The sequence below is a fragment of the Sander vitreus genome, chromosome 21, assembly GCF_031162955.1.
Source record: "Sander vitreus isolate 19-12246 chromosome 21, sanVit1, whole genome shotgun sequence".
Classification (NCBI taxonomy): Eukaryota; Metazoa; Chordata; class Actinopteri; order Perciformes; family Percidae; genus Sander; species Sander vitreus.
Window position 1 is genome coordinate 9,730,647 of NC_135875.1, and position 15,710 is coordinate 9,746,356.

Here is a 15,710-nt window from a genome sequence, read left to right on the forward strand (position 1 = left end):
CACTGTAAGCTTGTTCAATCCACTCAGATGAGGGACAAAATAATGTTATAACAAGTAGGGATTTGAACTGTACACATTTTAACACTTTAATTATATTTACTGTGTAAGTGTATACTGACTACAACATGGGATGAGTCTGCTGTGTGCTGCGAACGGTGTCTGTGAAGCTCGTTAATATATGAATTATAGTACCATCAGGTCTCCATGGCAATTTCTGTAATATAACTTCCAAATAAAAAGGGATGTGTATAATCTCACCATCCACTGCCTCAGCTCAATCAGTATATAAGTCTGTCGCATCTTTTTTGAGTATGAAGACATTTACTCGAAATTTAGAACCCAGATATGCATCTCATCGCTTCAATTACTGTGCCAGAGTGTGTTGTTACTGTTTTTTAAGATTAAGTTAAAATATGTACAATCATGTATACTTGTAGAGTAACACCTTTTCTGACGCTAAAAATCCCGTGGTCAAATGTTTGGTCAAACTTTATCCAGTACCCAAACTGTACCCACTATGGGTGAGAACAAAGGCTTATATGTTTAAAAAGAGCCAGAATATATTATAACAGCAACTAGTGACCCTAATGATGTGGCACATTTGTTTGATTTTCTCTTTTAAATACTCATTGGGCAGTGGGAAAAGTTAACCCAGTATGTGAGTTTTAGTGTGTGACACTCATGCTCGCATACTGTACAGTACATACTTGATTCCATGAGCTCTTGAGAAATCCACTCTCAGAACTCTCAGAGAATTGTGTGTGTGTGTGTGTGTGTGTGTGTGTGTGTGTGTGTGTGTGTGTGTGTGTGTGTGTGTGTGTGTGTGCGTGCGCGTGTGCGTCTGCGTGTGTGTTTCGTTGCGAACAAACGTAGTCAAGGTGATTCACCTTGAATTATTATTGTGTGCGTTGCCTACAGTAAATTGTATTTTGTCATAATGGCTTTGGGGTAGCATTTTCGAATAAGGAACTTAAAATAAAATATGCCTTCCAAGAAAACCAACAAATGCTTTTGTTCACATTTTTCCCTACCATCTATCTACTCTGACTTTGCTCCGTAATAATATTTGACGATGTTTGGCCTTTGTACTTCTTAATTGGAAAGGATAGCCGCAGACTTCTGAAAACTGCTGTGTAGAGCATTGGGAGTTATTTTATCAGGCTGTGTTGGTAATTTTTTTTCTAGGACAGCACGATCTGAGGGCGCGGAAGACACCGATGCCTGAGACAAAATTTCTCCCGCAATTAGCTCTGTAGGGCATGTAACTGTCTGCGGTGTCAGCTCTGGGGTTTCTGTCTATAACAGTGCTCTAATTAGCAGAACTGGGAATTCTTACCAGGCTGGACCAGCTCAGCCCTGATGCCTTTATCCAGAAGCATGGAAGTCACTGTCAACCTACCTACTGTTCACGTGGGTAGAGCTCTGTCTGGCGTGATGGGACATTAAATCATCTGTGAAGTGTTTTTGCAGACAGACATAAAAAGCATTGTATTATTGTGATGCGTTACCTCTCTGTGCGCTACCTAAGATACTTTTTAAAAACAATACCAGTGTGTTTTAGCTCCTAAACTACAACTTTCTGTACCAGACGGCCATTTCTTTCCATTTATCTCCACTTGTTATGAAAATCTCTTAGTAGACTTTTTAAACTTGCTTGATATTTGTCATCTATCACAGTGATTATTAAGTCTGCATTTTTTTTGTCATAGCTACATTATTGTTGCCAGGGCCATAGACAGGATTTTTGAAATGCTAATTTAAGAAGTTTAAGGTCGTTTATTCAGTTGACGTTTATTCAGTTGACAGTATAATACATTTTCGGTAAATTACTGAAATCAGTCTGTAAAACACTCACTATACTGGTAGGCGTATTTTTGAAATTTGGACAGAGCCTGGCTAGCTGTTTCCCCCTACTTCCAGTCTTTATGCTAAGCTAATTGGCAGCTGGGTAGTGTCATATTTAACGTACAGACATGGTAGTGGTATCAATCTTCTCATTTAATTGGCAAGAGAGCAAGAAAGTACCATTTTCCAAGAAGTCAAACTATTCCTTTAACATTTACTGTGTTTTTTTGAATTCATGACTCATGCATCACTCACATAAATAATCATTGTTATATTACCCCTGAATCACCGCCAACATTTCAGCAATTCAAATGAATAAATTAATGAATGAATGAATGAATGAAGTGAAACAAAATGGAAATTCACTCTGATTATCTGGCCAATGTATTCTGGAACTCAGAACCAAAACTCAACCCAGTTAAAATGAAATGCATCTGCATGACAAACTTCACTGTTTCATGTTTCAAAACTTTAAGCAATAAGAGGCTCAAATGACACTTATAATAAGTAAGTAATACTAATATAAATCATTTGACCTCCTCTTTCATTGTGCTACTTTTAAACAGACTTCCATCCTGTGAGAACGAAGCATGTTCGAGTATGTGCTGAGCAACTTCCTCACAGTCACCTCATTTGCATTGAATTCAGCCTGATGATATTTATTTTTCTTCCTCTCGTGCCCGGATTTACTCACGCTAACAGGAGCGATTGGGTGACCTCGTATAAGGTGATGGTGAGCAATGACAGTCACACATGGATAACACTGAAGAATGGCTCCAAGGACTTGGTGAGTAACAATCATGACATTTAAAACTAGTTTCTCCTGACAAATATCTACAAAGTAGACAATTATTATCACACTGTAAAGCTTTTGAGCTCAAGCATTATTACTCTTTCTCCGCGTAAACTAGCTTCATAAGGAGTCTTGTTTTGTGTGTCCCTTGTGTCATTACAGAGGACGATTTACCTCTCTGCTTATTTCCAAGCTTAATGAGCTAGGAGGCAGTAGTAAATACTGATGATCCTCAAGCAGATGGGAATCTGATTCTGGCTCATTGTCAGAGTTACAGTCTCAGCACTTGATGTAATTGAATAGACAGGAATTTATTGACAACAAACTAAAGCAGCAACTGATCACTGATGCATTCGGCCTGTAAAAGTATAACAATATTAATAATCCTATTATCAATGAGCATGCAGATCAGATTATGTTTTTGAGGAAAATGATATACTTGCTGCTCCCCACTGCAGTTCACGTCCCAGCTAATGACATTTTGGTGTAACTCTACACTCCTTTGGCTGGTGATGTCATAGATGTGGGAGATAATGCCCCTACAATCATTTAGTCTACAAGCTACAAGATTCCCGCTCACCCACCCACACACATTTTATTCCAAATGCCAAACTGTCTTGCAAAATGCCAAAAGGTGCAGAGAAGATTTAGAATGGTGGGTGTTAAAATTTACAATAAACTCCCTGTTGTATCAAGGTTTAATTATGTTCTACAGGTGCGTGAATGTGTGTTTGCTTTAGGGTTATGAGGACCAAAGCATAGAAACTATTGTCCTGCGCATGTTCTCACTGAATTTATTCCATTTCCAAAAGCTTCTTCAACATCTGCTGTATGTTCTGTTCTTTATACATGGTGTTTTTGTAATTTTATTTACATTTATTTACTTTAAACATCTTGTCAGGGACAATGACATTCTAGGCTACATTTGGGTCAGTGTATATTTTGGCCATTCGATTTTCATTTCATAAACAGGTATTAAAAAACAAAAAACGAATGGTTATTTGATTTTCGTTTTAAAATACAAAATTTGAAATTGAAATACAAGGCGTTTTTTTTCCTTTTCATGGTCAAAAGGGGATGAGAGAAATTTAAAATATGTTTTTATTTTCAAACATATAATATATTTTCATTTCTTATAACAAAAAATAAAATCACTCGAAAATAGAAACGAAAAAAGGCCTGTTTTTTCATATTCAGAGACCGGATGTTGTCATTTCCAATGCAACAGCGCCAGTGTAGGCTACCACTGTCCTTTCAGCCCGGGCTAGCTATACTCTTCATAATGCTTGGAGGGACTTTTATTTCATAATGTCACATTTCTTTATTACCCTCTCTCCCTGCCTTCCTCTGACTCTCTGTCTCTACCAACTGGCTAACCAGCTGAGGACTTGACTTTCAGTTCACGGCTGTGAACCGTTACAGCGCCAAAGTCTGGTCCCAGCAAATTTTCGGTTGCTGCCGTTAAGCTTGCTGATCTGGCAGAAAGTCACCGGCGGTTCGGGATCAGATCATGGGGATCAGACCTCCGGTGCTGGGTCTAATGTTATAATGTTCGCTGCTGCCGCTGCAGCTAGCTAGCAGGTGTAACCTAACCTGTGACCTGGGTCCCCGGTTCGCTCTATGTTCGCTCTCCGGTGCTGACTGGCTCTGGTCCGTCTGCAGAGCTGGTGTTACCCGCTCTAGCTAAGCTGGGAATCAGACGAATCTGCTGCGCTCGTGTTTTATTCATATTTTCTTTTCTATGCAGATAGTGATATGCTTTGATGCACTGATGTCAGGCAGGCTTCCTAGTTGCTTTTAGTCTGAGTCTGTGAGATAACCAAACTTCCTTTGAACATAACGTGCAAATAAATAGACGGAAATAAATACAAGTAAAACATATAGGCTATTGAACTATAATGACTAATGCATATATATGTATGCCTCATTTATGTATTTCAGGATGTATTTCATAGCCATATTTATGTAAAGAGGTGCAAAAAACAGATGATCAGTTGCTCAGCAAGTTGGGCTACAGTTTCCCTCAACTGCAGCCTGGTTTAAAGCAAAACTGGTCGGCTCCACCGGTGCTACTCATGGATGTATTAAGAGAACGTGCTACTGCCTTGAAAATGCAACATCCGGTCTCAGAATATGAAAAAACTGGAATTTTTTCATTTCTGTTTTCAAGTGATTTAATTTTTTGTTATATGAAATAGAAAATGAAAATCTAAGCATGTTTTTAAATGTTCACATTCCCTTTTGACAATGAAAAGGAAAAAACGCCTTTCAAATTTTGTGTTTTAAAACGAAAATCAAATAACTATTCGTTTTTTTGTTTTTTAATACCTGTTAATGAAATGAAAATCGAATGACCAAAACATACACTGACCCATTTGGCTAATTTACAACCGTTGATCAAAAGGCTTTGTCCATGACAAATACACTATTGTAATGAATGTAATCAAATAGCTAAAATCAACCGAGGTTCACTTTGCAAAAAAAAAAAAGTCACCATTTGGATGAATGTGTTTGCCTTAGTAGATCTTCATTGGCAACAGGGAAAAGGAGATCCCAGTCCGGAACATCTTTCCTGCGCCAGTGATCGGCCGATACATCCGAGTCAACCCTCGCTCATGGCTTCCCAGCGGCAGTATCTGTATGAGAGTGGAGATCCTTGGCTGTCCTATGCCAGGTGACGGGTTTGTATGGACAAAGCAGACACATGAATAGTTCCTGCCGCTGGAGGGTAGACATATCAGGTTGATTCAGGATTGGGGACTAGTTCAGACACATAGAACTACAAAATACAGCATCCACACTCTCAGAAAGACAAGTATACAGTAATACAGTAAGCACTTTCGGATCTGATGCCATTGTCAAGAGGACAGTATCCCTGTATCCAAAATACAAACGATTGTCCCAATGAAAGCTTTGCACAGCAAAGTCACACATTTAAACACCTTAAATAAAAATGTTGAACCTTTGTGTTGGGATGGAGGCAGATATCTCAGAACCCTGGCACAAAATACTGGAGGTCAGAGAGAAAATATGATTATTTGTAATTTGGCTGAACTTGACCTAAACTGCAGGAAAGGAAGAAAGGTGCGCGTAGTCTCGACCCACCTGACATGACTGATCATTCCTTTCCTTTGGTATTATTGCAAATAAAGTACCTCATCCACCCCCTTTATATGTTTTCTGATTCCTCACAGATCCAAATAATTACTACCACCGACGCAATGAAGTCATAACGACAGATGACTTGGACTTCAGACACCACAGCTATAAAGAAATGAGGCAGGTGAGTCACAGTGAACAGAAAACAACAGACATCAGCCGCCTGCTTATTCAAAGACGCCAGAGCATGGAGCAATAAAACATCTTGTGTGACTGCGAGCCAACACCAGACAAGTTGTGTCCTTTGCGAGAACAAAGTGTGCAGTAACAAATGAAGTGAGCGCTGCCAGCCACATGAAAATGCATTAAGCATCTCCTGGGTTGTGTCATTACTTATTCATATAGTTGTCATGAACAGTAGCCTGTTTGTACCGAGAAGGAGGACAGCTGTATTTGTCACGGATTACACTGTGACTGAGTGGTTGTGAAGGTACAAGTGCTGTGAATCGCAATCGTCTATAATGTAGCAGCTCCCCTGTGCCAAACATTTGACTACAGGTGTCCTAAACTGCTGTTATGACCCACAATGAACTCCAATTAATGCTCTGAACGTATGGCTCATTGTAAAGCTTTTGTTCCCCGGTGACTGTTTTTTTTCTTCTATTTTTCTGTGTAATGTGTGGCACGCAGGATGTCCATCCTCAATGGACCATTGCAAAGAAAGGAAGGACTATTTTTAAAACTCAGCTCCTAAAGCCTTGACGTTTCTTTTCTACATGCACTCAGGTACACCCGTATCTCACCCTTATCCACAGCAGTTGAAATAGTTCTGTGACAGAACCTCAAAGTGGAAATAGCCACATTGTGGCTTCTCAAATGAAGTACATGTCCCATGAGAGGAGTGAAAAGACGACTGATTGTAACGTAGCCTTGGGAATACTGATATTGTCAGAGTGAGGACAGTTGAAAGATATAATAAAATAGGTGGAAAGAAGAGGCAGATTATATATTACCTTAACATGACCCTGGCACATCCTGGCCAAGAAGCTTCTATTTAATGATAACATTAGTTTAAAGTGGCTATATGTAACTTTCAGTTTGTGTTGATTTCAGTGGGCCCTTTGGACAAAAGCAGTAGTGTTTTTACCACACTTGCTGTCGTAAATGTCTAGGAGTTAGCATTATGGGGAGGTCATATAGTTGTGATGAATGTTTTGCTCAGACAGATAATCATTCATTTACAATAAGAGAGTACGTTACAGGTACATCGTTGCATTTTAAGTGATGTATACGGTAACTTAGCCTACTTTGGATGCATCGTGAGCTAAACCGGGTATCACTGTCACTGTGTCACGAGCCAAAGCAATAAGAGTTTGTTGTAGCAACCAACGTAATAATAACTTAGATTTATATAGCGCATTTCATGAAACCCAAAGGACGCTTTACACAAATACAGGGGGACAAGGGAAAAGAAAATAGTAGGCCAACACAAACACGGACTAAAAGGAATAAAACGTCTGCGCTAAATTGAAGGGGGACGTAATTTAATGATGGCTACTGACGTACAACCACATTGCGCAATCTAAAGTTATATTTTGAATTAAATTCAGGGACATTTTTGAATAATTTACAATCCCGTAATTGTTTCCATCTGTTGAAAGCCCGACCGAGTGTGACTCGGATTTCGCCCGTTGTCTTTTACTTTCCCTTTTAGCTTTTAGTTGTTCTTCGTTTCATTTCCTTTTTTTTTGTGATGGCCGTGCCCCAGTATCAGCCATAACTACTGCAGATCACTTCTAAAATAAAAATGAAAATACAAGTAGGCCTACATAAAGACATCTCCTGCTACCGTTTACCTGCATACTCGCAAACACAGGCTTTTCCGGTGTTATGCCGAAATCTGTGACCCGTCAGAATGTGTGCACTGTAGTGCCGTCTACCTGCCGTAAATCATTTTGTGACTTTGCATTAAAATTCGGACCCAGGCAGAAGCATTGATAAGAAAAACTATATAAAAATAGCGGTCTTCTTCTTGTAAACCAAATGTTTGTTTAAGGATTTATTTGGTTGGAAAAGGCAAGATTCAACCAGAATGAATTAAAAAAAACATCACTCCTGACTGGTTAGCTGGAAGAGCAAGTAAACACAGATTTCTTAACAGCTTGTTAGTCTTTATCCTGCTGCACTTCCTCTTTGTGTCTCCACTCATGCCCACATGGATAAATGATAGTTGGTGCTATTTTAATCAGCTCCTCCACAAGCCTGTCTTCATAATTACCTTGACTGCCTTTCCACACAGCGCGCCCCTCCCCCCTTCTAGAGTTATTAAATAAGGTCTGTGAAACAGCACTGGTGATATTGTTTTTGAAATTTCCAATAACATGGAGATTATTGTGTACTATTTTGAGGCATCAAGTACCCAGCATTTAAAGTAGTTTCAAATACTTGAAAACTTGACTTCAAATTGTTTATATTTCTCTATAAAATATAATATTCATTACTAAACAAGCAACAGTCAAAGTTCAAAGTTTGATTGACAGTAACCAAACAACCCACCAGCCGTCATATGATTCTAATTCAAATGTTACTCAATCCTGATTGGTGCATGGAAGTATGTGACATCTTTTTTTCCTAAGCACACAGAGAGAAAAAAATTAGCAAAATCTCTCATCAAAATAACCAAAAAGTTGGCAGACAATTGTGTGTTTGTGCAGGACTCCATTATTCATACTAAGAGGCTCATTGAGGAAATAAGTTTCCAGGGCCTTTGGGTAAAAGTCCTACATTCATGGTTGTTCATAAGTAAAAATAGGCTACTTGTTTGAAAGTATAAGCAGTAAAATGTTCTTAAAGCGCCTGAAAAGCGTTTCTCTATAACATTAAATATTCCCAAATGTCCAACAGTTAAATACAAAAACACTATCTTTATATAATATATCAAGAGCTGATGCTTTATTATTTACCTTCCACAGCTTATGAAGGTGGTCAATGAAATGTGCCCTAACATCACCCGGATCTATAACATAGGAAAGAGCCACAGCGGCCTCAAGCTGTATGCCATAGAGATTTCTGACAACCCAGGAGAGCATGAAGTTGGTGAGTATATTTAAGGCTTCAGGACGTGATTTAATGCGCAATAATAACATCAGAGACATCATACTGCGTTGCTTTGAGCGAGGGTTGTGTAAATGTAGTTGCAGTGATTCCATATTTAATCTCCCTCTTTCTCCCCCTCATCTCTCCCTTCGTATGACCCTGTTGTCCAGGTGAACCAGAGTTTCGTTACACAGCAGGTTCCCATGGTAACGAGGTGCTGGGACGAGAGCTGCTCCTCCTACTGATGCAGTTCATGTGTCTGGAGTATCTGTCCGGCAACCAGCGGATACGTCACCTGGTGGAAGAGACCAGAATCCATCTATTGCCATCTGTCAACCCTGATGGGTACGAGAAAGCCTTTGAAGTGGTAGGTTCGCAAGGCGGCCATTAGTGACCTCATATCACACGCTGGCCTCTGCTGAAAACGTCTTTGCCTGATAAGAGAGCGTGTGGTGCATGCAGGGAAATTGGTTTGAACGATCTGGTGGAAATGCCTTGATGAACAATGAATGTTTTATATAAGAGAACATAAGTGGACATGGGCTGCCTGTTCTGCTGTAAAATACCACTGGAACACATGCTGCTAGGTATTGTGGCTTGGCTGCTTTACAGTCAATGACATCATGTGTTTTGGTGACCCGATGTGGGAATGCACTGCACAGTACATACTGTAACGCTTTGTTTTACAAAAGCTAGCTTGTACTGAAATGTGCATGTACATCAAAAGAAATTAGATACTATTCAGCCCTATGTGACATATACAAGTGCAGTGGACAGGCCAGTTTTTAGTTTTTCAGCTCAAATAAGCACACTGTATCGTGGCTGATGCAAAGATGAATTAAGCTATAGCCATTGAGCTATATTGTTGAGATTAACATTAAATCAAGTTACTCTGTCAAAAAAGGGTCACTAGAGTACTACGTACTAAGTTAGTACTACGACTTAGAATAAATGCCCCACTCTGCATCTCTACACAGTTAAGCAGCTTTTTCTGGATGAGCTTTGATGGCAGGGAGGCAAAATGTGACGATAACCTAACTCCACACCTCCCATCAAGCCATCTGAGCCATGTTACAGGGCTCCATCTGCGATCATAGAACTGCTGTTGTAACTATCATTTTACTTTGCTTCTTTTTCTTCTTATTTTGCGCAGGGTTCAGAGCTCAGCGGCTGGTCTTTGGGTCGATGGAGCAATGATGGAATAGATATTCACCATAACTTCCCCGATCTCAACTCCATCCTGTGGGATGCCGAGGCAAAGAAGTGGATCCCTCGCAAAATGTTCAACCACCATGTACCCGTCCCAGAGTGGTTCCTGTCCAAAAATGCTTCAGTGAGTCTGATTGACTGTTATATCGTATTGTAAACTTAATGTGTATATTATATCATCCCCACAGGTAAAGACATGCAATTTTCAGATTACAGTTTACAGAAATGCCACGTGTGGCCAAAATCTGCAGGCTGCAACTTCTGAGATATTCAAACCTTAGCATTTCTGACATTTCTGACAGCTTTTATTGTTTACAATGCAGAGTCAAAAAAAAAGAATTCCATGTGTTGCATCTTTAAAAATGTGAATGCCATTCAGTTTCCAGGGACTTCACCTACAGGTGACAAATTGTAACTCCATGTCCTTGCCCTGCACCTCCACTTTAACAAACAAATCCCACAGTAAAAAGGGTAAAACAGGCTTGTGGGCATACCAGTGATGTCTAATTTGGAAGAAGCTGATGCATTTGCTATTTGTGATGAAGAGGCTGTGAGCTAAAATAGACCCAGCAACCTATTAAAAGCTCATCCTCACGAGTGTTTTGAGTGTCTTGAGAGCAGTGAAATTGTTTTCACTGTGAGGGAGTTAATTTAGCAATCACAGCACTGAGATGATTTTGTGAATTACATTATCCTCCCCTCTCCTGTGTCCCCGCTGTAGGTTGCTGTGGAGACACGGGCTCTGACAGCATGGATGGAGAAGATGCCCTTTGTGCTGGGCAGTAACATCCAGGGAGGGGAGCTGGTGGTGACTTTCCCGTACGACAAAACTCGCTCCCAAGGGGTGGCCAGGGAGCAGACCCCGACCCCGGATGACCACGTCTTCCGCTGGCTGGCCTTCTCCTACGCGTCCACCCACCGCCTGATGACCACTGCCAACCGAAGGGTTTGCCACACAGAAGATTTTGCCAAGGAGGACGGCACCATCAACGGAGCATCCTGGCACACCGCGGCTGGCAGTTAGTGTCCATAGCTGCCCGGGTGTTTTCTCACTGATCCTAACACTGTGTTATGCAGGATTTCTCTGCTCAGCTCTGATCCTTTGAGCTGTAGCTTTGTTTAGCACACATGAGTACATCTGCATATTCAGTACTGAGCCCCTTTGGCTGCTTTAAAGCATCTATGTTTTAGCTTGAAGCGTCATGTAAGAATTCAAAGGCAAACAAACAATGTAAGGCAAAAGTGAAAGTGATTCAAACCCATTCCACTCTTAATTAACACCACAACTTCTCCACAGGCGTGACAAAATGCTGACTTAAGTTGATGCTGTCCTACAAATATGTTTCTCTTTCTTGGCAGGTATGAATGATTTCAGCTATTTGCACACCAACTGCTTTGAGCTGTCGATGTATGTGGGTTGTGACAAATTCCCACATGAGAGCGAACTGCCTGAGGAGTGGGAGAACAATCGCGAGTCACTTCTTGTCTTCATGGAGCAGGTACAGAGGCAAAGCAGCCCCCGCAACTTATACATACACACAAGAAAACCCATGCACACGCAAGCGAGCCAAATAAACACATGCTTTTTATTATTTGAGTTATTTTAGGAATATGGAATATCAATTTTTTCCTGTTGATCTCCTCACTAAAGTACAGTGTTTACTAAAAAAATGCTGTATCAGTACTGTACAAGCTGATCACATACTCTACACATGCTCAAGAGTGTTTTAACAACCATCCGTTTAGATAAATGGATGTTTAAACCCTTTTTGAAATTTTCAGTAAAAGCAAGGATAGATGGTTGCAAAGGTCGTGTCAAAATAAGGCTGCATTCTCATGGGTACTTTGAGAAGACGTTATATTCTCTCTAGTGATGTGGACTTCAGAGGCCCCATGTTGGGACACAGCTTTTATTTATTATTTAAGCTGGATGAGGAGGAAATATATTAAAACATGTTTAACTGTGAAGCTCATACATTATACATGATATCATCACGTCATGTAATATACATTGTATTAAATTATGAAGTAGATTTTGATGGGGTAAACTTGGAGCTGGATTCACACATGGTTGCCTTGGGGCATGCTTTTAATGTGCAGGTGCATCGTGGGATTAAAGGTGTGGTAAGGGACCTGCAAGGGCGCGGAATAGCTAATGCCATCATCTCTGTGGAGGGCATCAACCATGATATTCGCACAGGTACAACATCACATTTCACCTGATTCTCATGTAGGATTTAAACTATTAATGGTTAATTTCTGCAACCAATACAAAACAAATGTCTGTTTTGCAGCATGAGGATATTTTATCGCTTCATCTCTGTAATTTTATGTGAGCAAGCTTAGATTTTGCAATCAAAGCAGCAGGGCGCACTGACTCGACTGTGACTACTCTTCAAATTATTCCTCAGGAATGACTATTACGCGTAAGTCAGTTCTCCAGTGTAACATGGAATAAACAGCATAAACAAAAGCAGCTGGAGCAGGTTGTAGTCTGACTCAATTTACAGTCATAGCCAGTCTCAATGAGGCCTCCTGCTCTGAATTTGACTATTGATTGTGTGTCCTCAAGGCAATCTCTGCTGATGCCTAAAAAATGCAGCCTTCAAAGCCAAAGTAGTTTTGTACTTAGAGCGTGAAATCGACTGTCCAAAAGGACATTAGCCCTTATTATTCTTGGAACAAAGTATAAGCCACTCTTTCCTTTCAAAAAGATTTCAGGGTATTTATTTTGAAAATGGTACCTTTTCAGCTGCTTTGAATTTAAATTGGAACTGTATGAACCTTCAAAAACAGACGTTAGCAAAGCATTTGTGCTCCCGTCTGGATGGATCAACTGTATTCGCTGAGAAGGCAGGACAGACAGCCTGGATGCTACTCGTGCACATTGATATCTGAAAGATGTTCTTGCCAGACTGATTATATTCAGGGGTGTCAGACTGGGGGTGGAAATGGGACTGAGTGCCCAGGGCCCTCATGTGAGGAGGGCCCAAAAAGATGCTAGAATGAGCTGTGGATGCGGGGAAGGGCCCATAGAGAATGCCTTTCTACAGGGCCTAGAATGTTGTGCTACGCCCCTGTGAGTATTCATTGGCTTGTTAGCATTTTATATTGAAGCATTCTAGGAAACAAATAGACTCTTTTCTGCCATCTGAATGTGAGATGACAGATGCCCACATGTAGCGTTTGGGTGGACTGTAGTCTACAGTATATTCACGACGTTCCACTTCCGGGATTGCTCCGGTGCCGCAGGAAATTCCGCCGGATGCATGTCTTTTTGTGGATGTCCGTTTCCTTCCTCTTTCTTTGTGTTGGAATTTTAAACTCCGGTCAATTTACGAAGACTATGGTTGACTGCTCCTCAGATCTCTGCAGGGTAAATTGAGACAGCTAGCTAGACTATCTGCCCAATCTGAGTTTTCTCTCGCACGACTAAAATAACTTTTGAGTACCAAGTTCCACCAAAATAAGTTCCTCCCCGAGGCTATTTTGCAGCGGCTCCGTGCGGAGCTTAGCGTTGCGCATGACGAATGTGATTGGTTTAAAAAAAATGCCAATAAACGTTTTTCTCCCATCCCAAAATGCTGTGTGGACTAGCCAGACCTTCCTCCGCAGGGCTGTGAAGGAGAGTCTAGCAAAGCGAGACTAGGTGGACTGTAGATCAGCAGCAGAGACAGACCTGCCTTCATATTTCATTTGTCTGGTTGGTGGTTGTTCAGATGTGTCAGGTGGGTGTTTGGATGACTGGAAGGAAGCGACACTGTCTTTTTCTGTGAGTGTGCCCAAGGCTGAAAATACATTTTATACTCGTTATAATACTCGTGTTCCCAGGTTACATAAAGGCAGCGTTCAGCAGAGAGAGACCAAGAAAATCCAACATGACAAAGCAGAGCTATTTTTAAATATCGGAATAGGAATATAGAACATGGTCTTCTCAAAAGTGGAACACAAAGAACTCTCTATAACTTTTATTTTAGGCTTTGAGTGGAGGCTTGCTTTTTGCAACTGCTTAGCAGGCTCTTTAAATTCAGCTTTCTAGGACAAGATTTGCATATTGCTGCTTTTGCACAAATAATGTGTAACTGTAAATGTTATGCTTGTTGTGATTTAACTTTAATACAATGTTTAAAAGGACCCTTACAGTAGTAAATGTATACAACATCCATAGTAAAATGGTTCACCTGAGAGAATAGTTGTGCCAACAGCACAACAGACACCATATACGTATGTGCAAAAATTATTTTTTTGTCTGTTTGTAGCCGTTTTCTCATATAATGTCTGGACAATGTCAGGAGAATCAGATCTGGACATTGTCCGAAGTTGCCCTTTCAAACAGGTAGCACACAACAGGAGATCGTCAGTCTCAGACGCACTCTCTCTTACTGGAAAAACTCTGTTTGGTTTAGGCGAGGGTTGGCGCTGGGTAGAGTGTGCAGGAGTATCTTGCCGTTCCTTGAATTTGTCTGACAGTTTTGGCGTTGGTACTAACTGACAGAAACATTTTCGTTGCCATCTTCGTGTAAAGGACCCCTCGTCTTTACCCTCAGATGTTTGTTGTCTTCTGGTTTTGCACCAGCCACATGGTAGAAATGTCATCAAACACGCCCACTCACTCGCTGAGAATTCTCTGGACAATGACCTGCTCTATTCACACAGGGGCTCAATTGGACATTACATGGACTTTGTAGTAGGGAGCTAGCACTGTTAAGTCTTTAATGTCCAACTTAGAACATTTGCGTTCTCACATACAGCTCCTCCAGGTAATGTCTAGATAAGTGCAGGGTTTCAGTGCATGTGTGAAAGGGTCTTGCGTGTGTTTTCAGCTTCTGATGGCGATTACTGGCGCTTGCTGAACCCTGGAGAGTACAGAGTAACAGCCAGGGCTGAGGGCTACAGCCTCACCAGTAAGAAGTGCGAGGTGGGCTACGAGATGGGCGCCACCACCTGCAACTTCATCATATCCCGCACCAACCTGTCACGAATCAAAGAAATAATGGAAAAATTCAACAAGCAGCCCATCAGATTGCCCGTCAGGCAGCTCCAAGCTCGTAGGACCAGAGAGAGACGCATGGGGACGTAATGACTGAATGAAGAAGAATTAAAAACAAACATCTGCTCTGATCAGACTGGGGTCAACTCCAAAGACCTCTATCAGATTCCAGAGTGCTGTCAGTGGAATTAGTGTTTGAAGATTGAAAATGTGGATTAATTTAAATGGGATGTTTGGTTTTGTTGTCATCTTAACCTTTCTTTGTATTCACCGTATTTAATTCTGTCAAAGGCTAAGTAACTATGTTCATAATCCCTTTTTCAATTTATTATTTTATTACATTATTATTAAGACCATCATTCCATCAACTATAAATACTGACAGAATATAATCACATTAGAACTTATTTTTTTAAATAAAAGAAAATTGAAATAAATGTTACAGATGAGGAATCTGCCCGAGCGATTAATTTTAACCACTGTGAGGAATGGCCATGACTGTCATTATGTACATACTTATTAACTTATGTAACACTGTTATGTAAACCATTACAAAAGTTTTATTATCTGCACTTGTACAATTTCCGGTCCTTTAAAAAAACATGTTGACTCAGTGACATTTGTGTGTCATTGATTTGTTTTTTATACACTTTACTTGTGGCAAGTTATTAAACTATGT

General features: G+C 40.5%; 1 protein-coding gene across 1 annotated transcript in view; it reads left to right on the top strand.

The window, feature by feature from the left end:
- Window positions 1-15,710, top strand: part of cpxm2 (carboxypeptidase X (M14 family), member 2) — a 28,925-nt gene extending 13,215 nt beyond the window's left edge. The window contains exons 5-14 of the mRNA XM_078279423.1: window positions 2,548-2,632; window positions 5,162-5,312; window positions 5,833-5,921; window positions 8,710-8,833; window positions 9,004-9,200; window positions 9,987-10,166; window positions 10,764-11,061; window positions 11,402-11,541; window positions 12,143-12,242; window positions 14,866-15,710. Of these exons, the coding sequence (XP_078135549.1) occupies window positions 2,548-2,632; window positions 5,162-5,312; window positions 5,833-5,921; window positions 8,710-8,833; window positions 9,004-9,200; window positions 9,987-10,166; window positions 10,764-11,061; window positions 11,402-11,541; window positions 12,143-12,242; window positions 14,866-15,122 (1,621 nt within the window). The 3' untranslated portion in view covers window positions 15,123-15,710. The remainder of the gene's footprint in view (window positions 1-2,547; window positions 2,633-5,161; window positions 5,313-5,832; window positions 5,922-8,709; window positions 8,834-9,003; window positions 9,201-9,986; window positions 10,167-10,763; window positions 11,062-11,401; window positions 11,542-12,142; window positions 12,243-14,865) is intronic.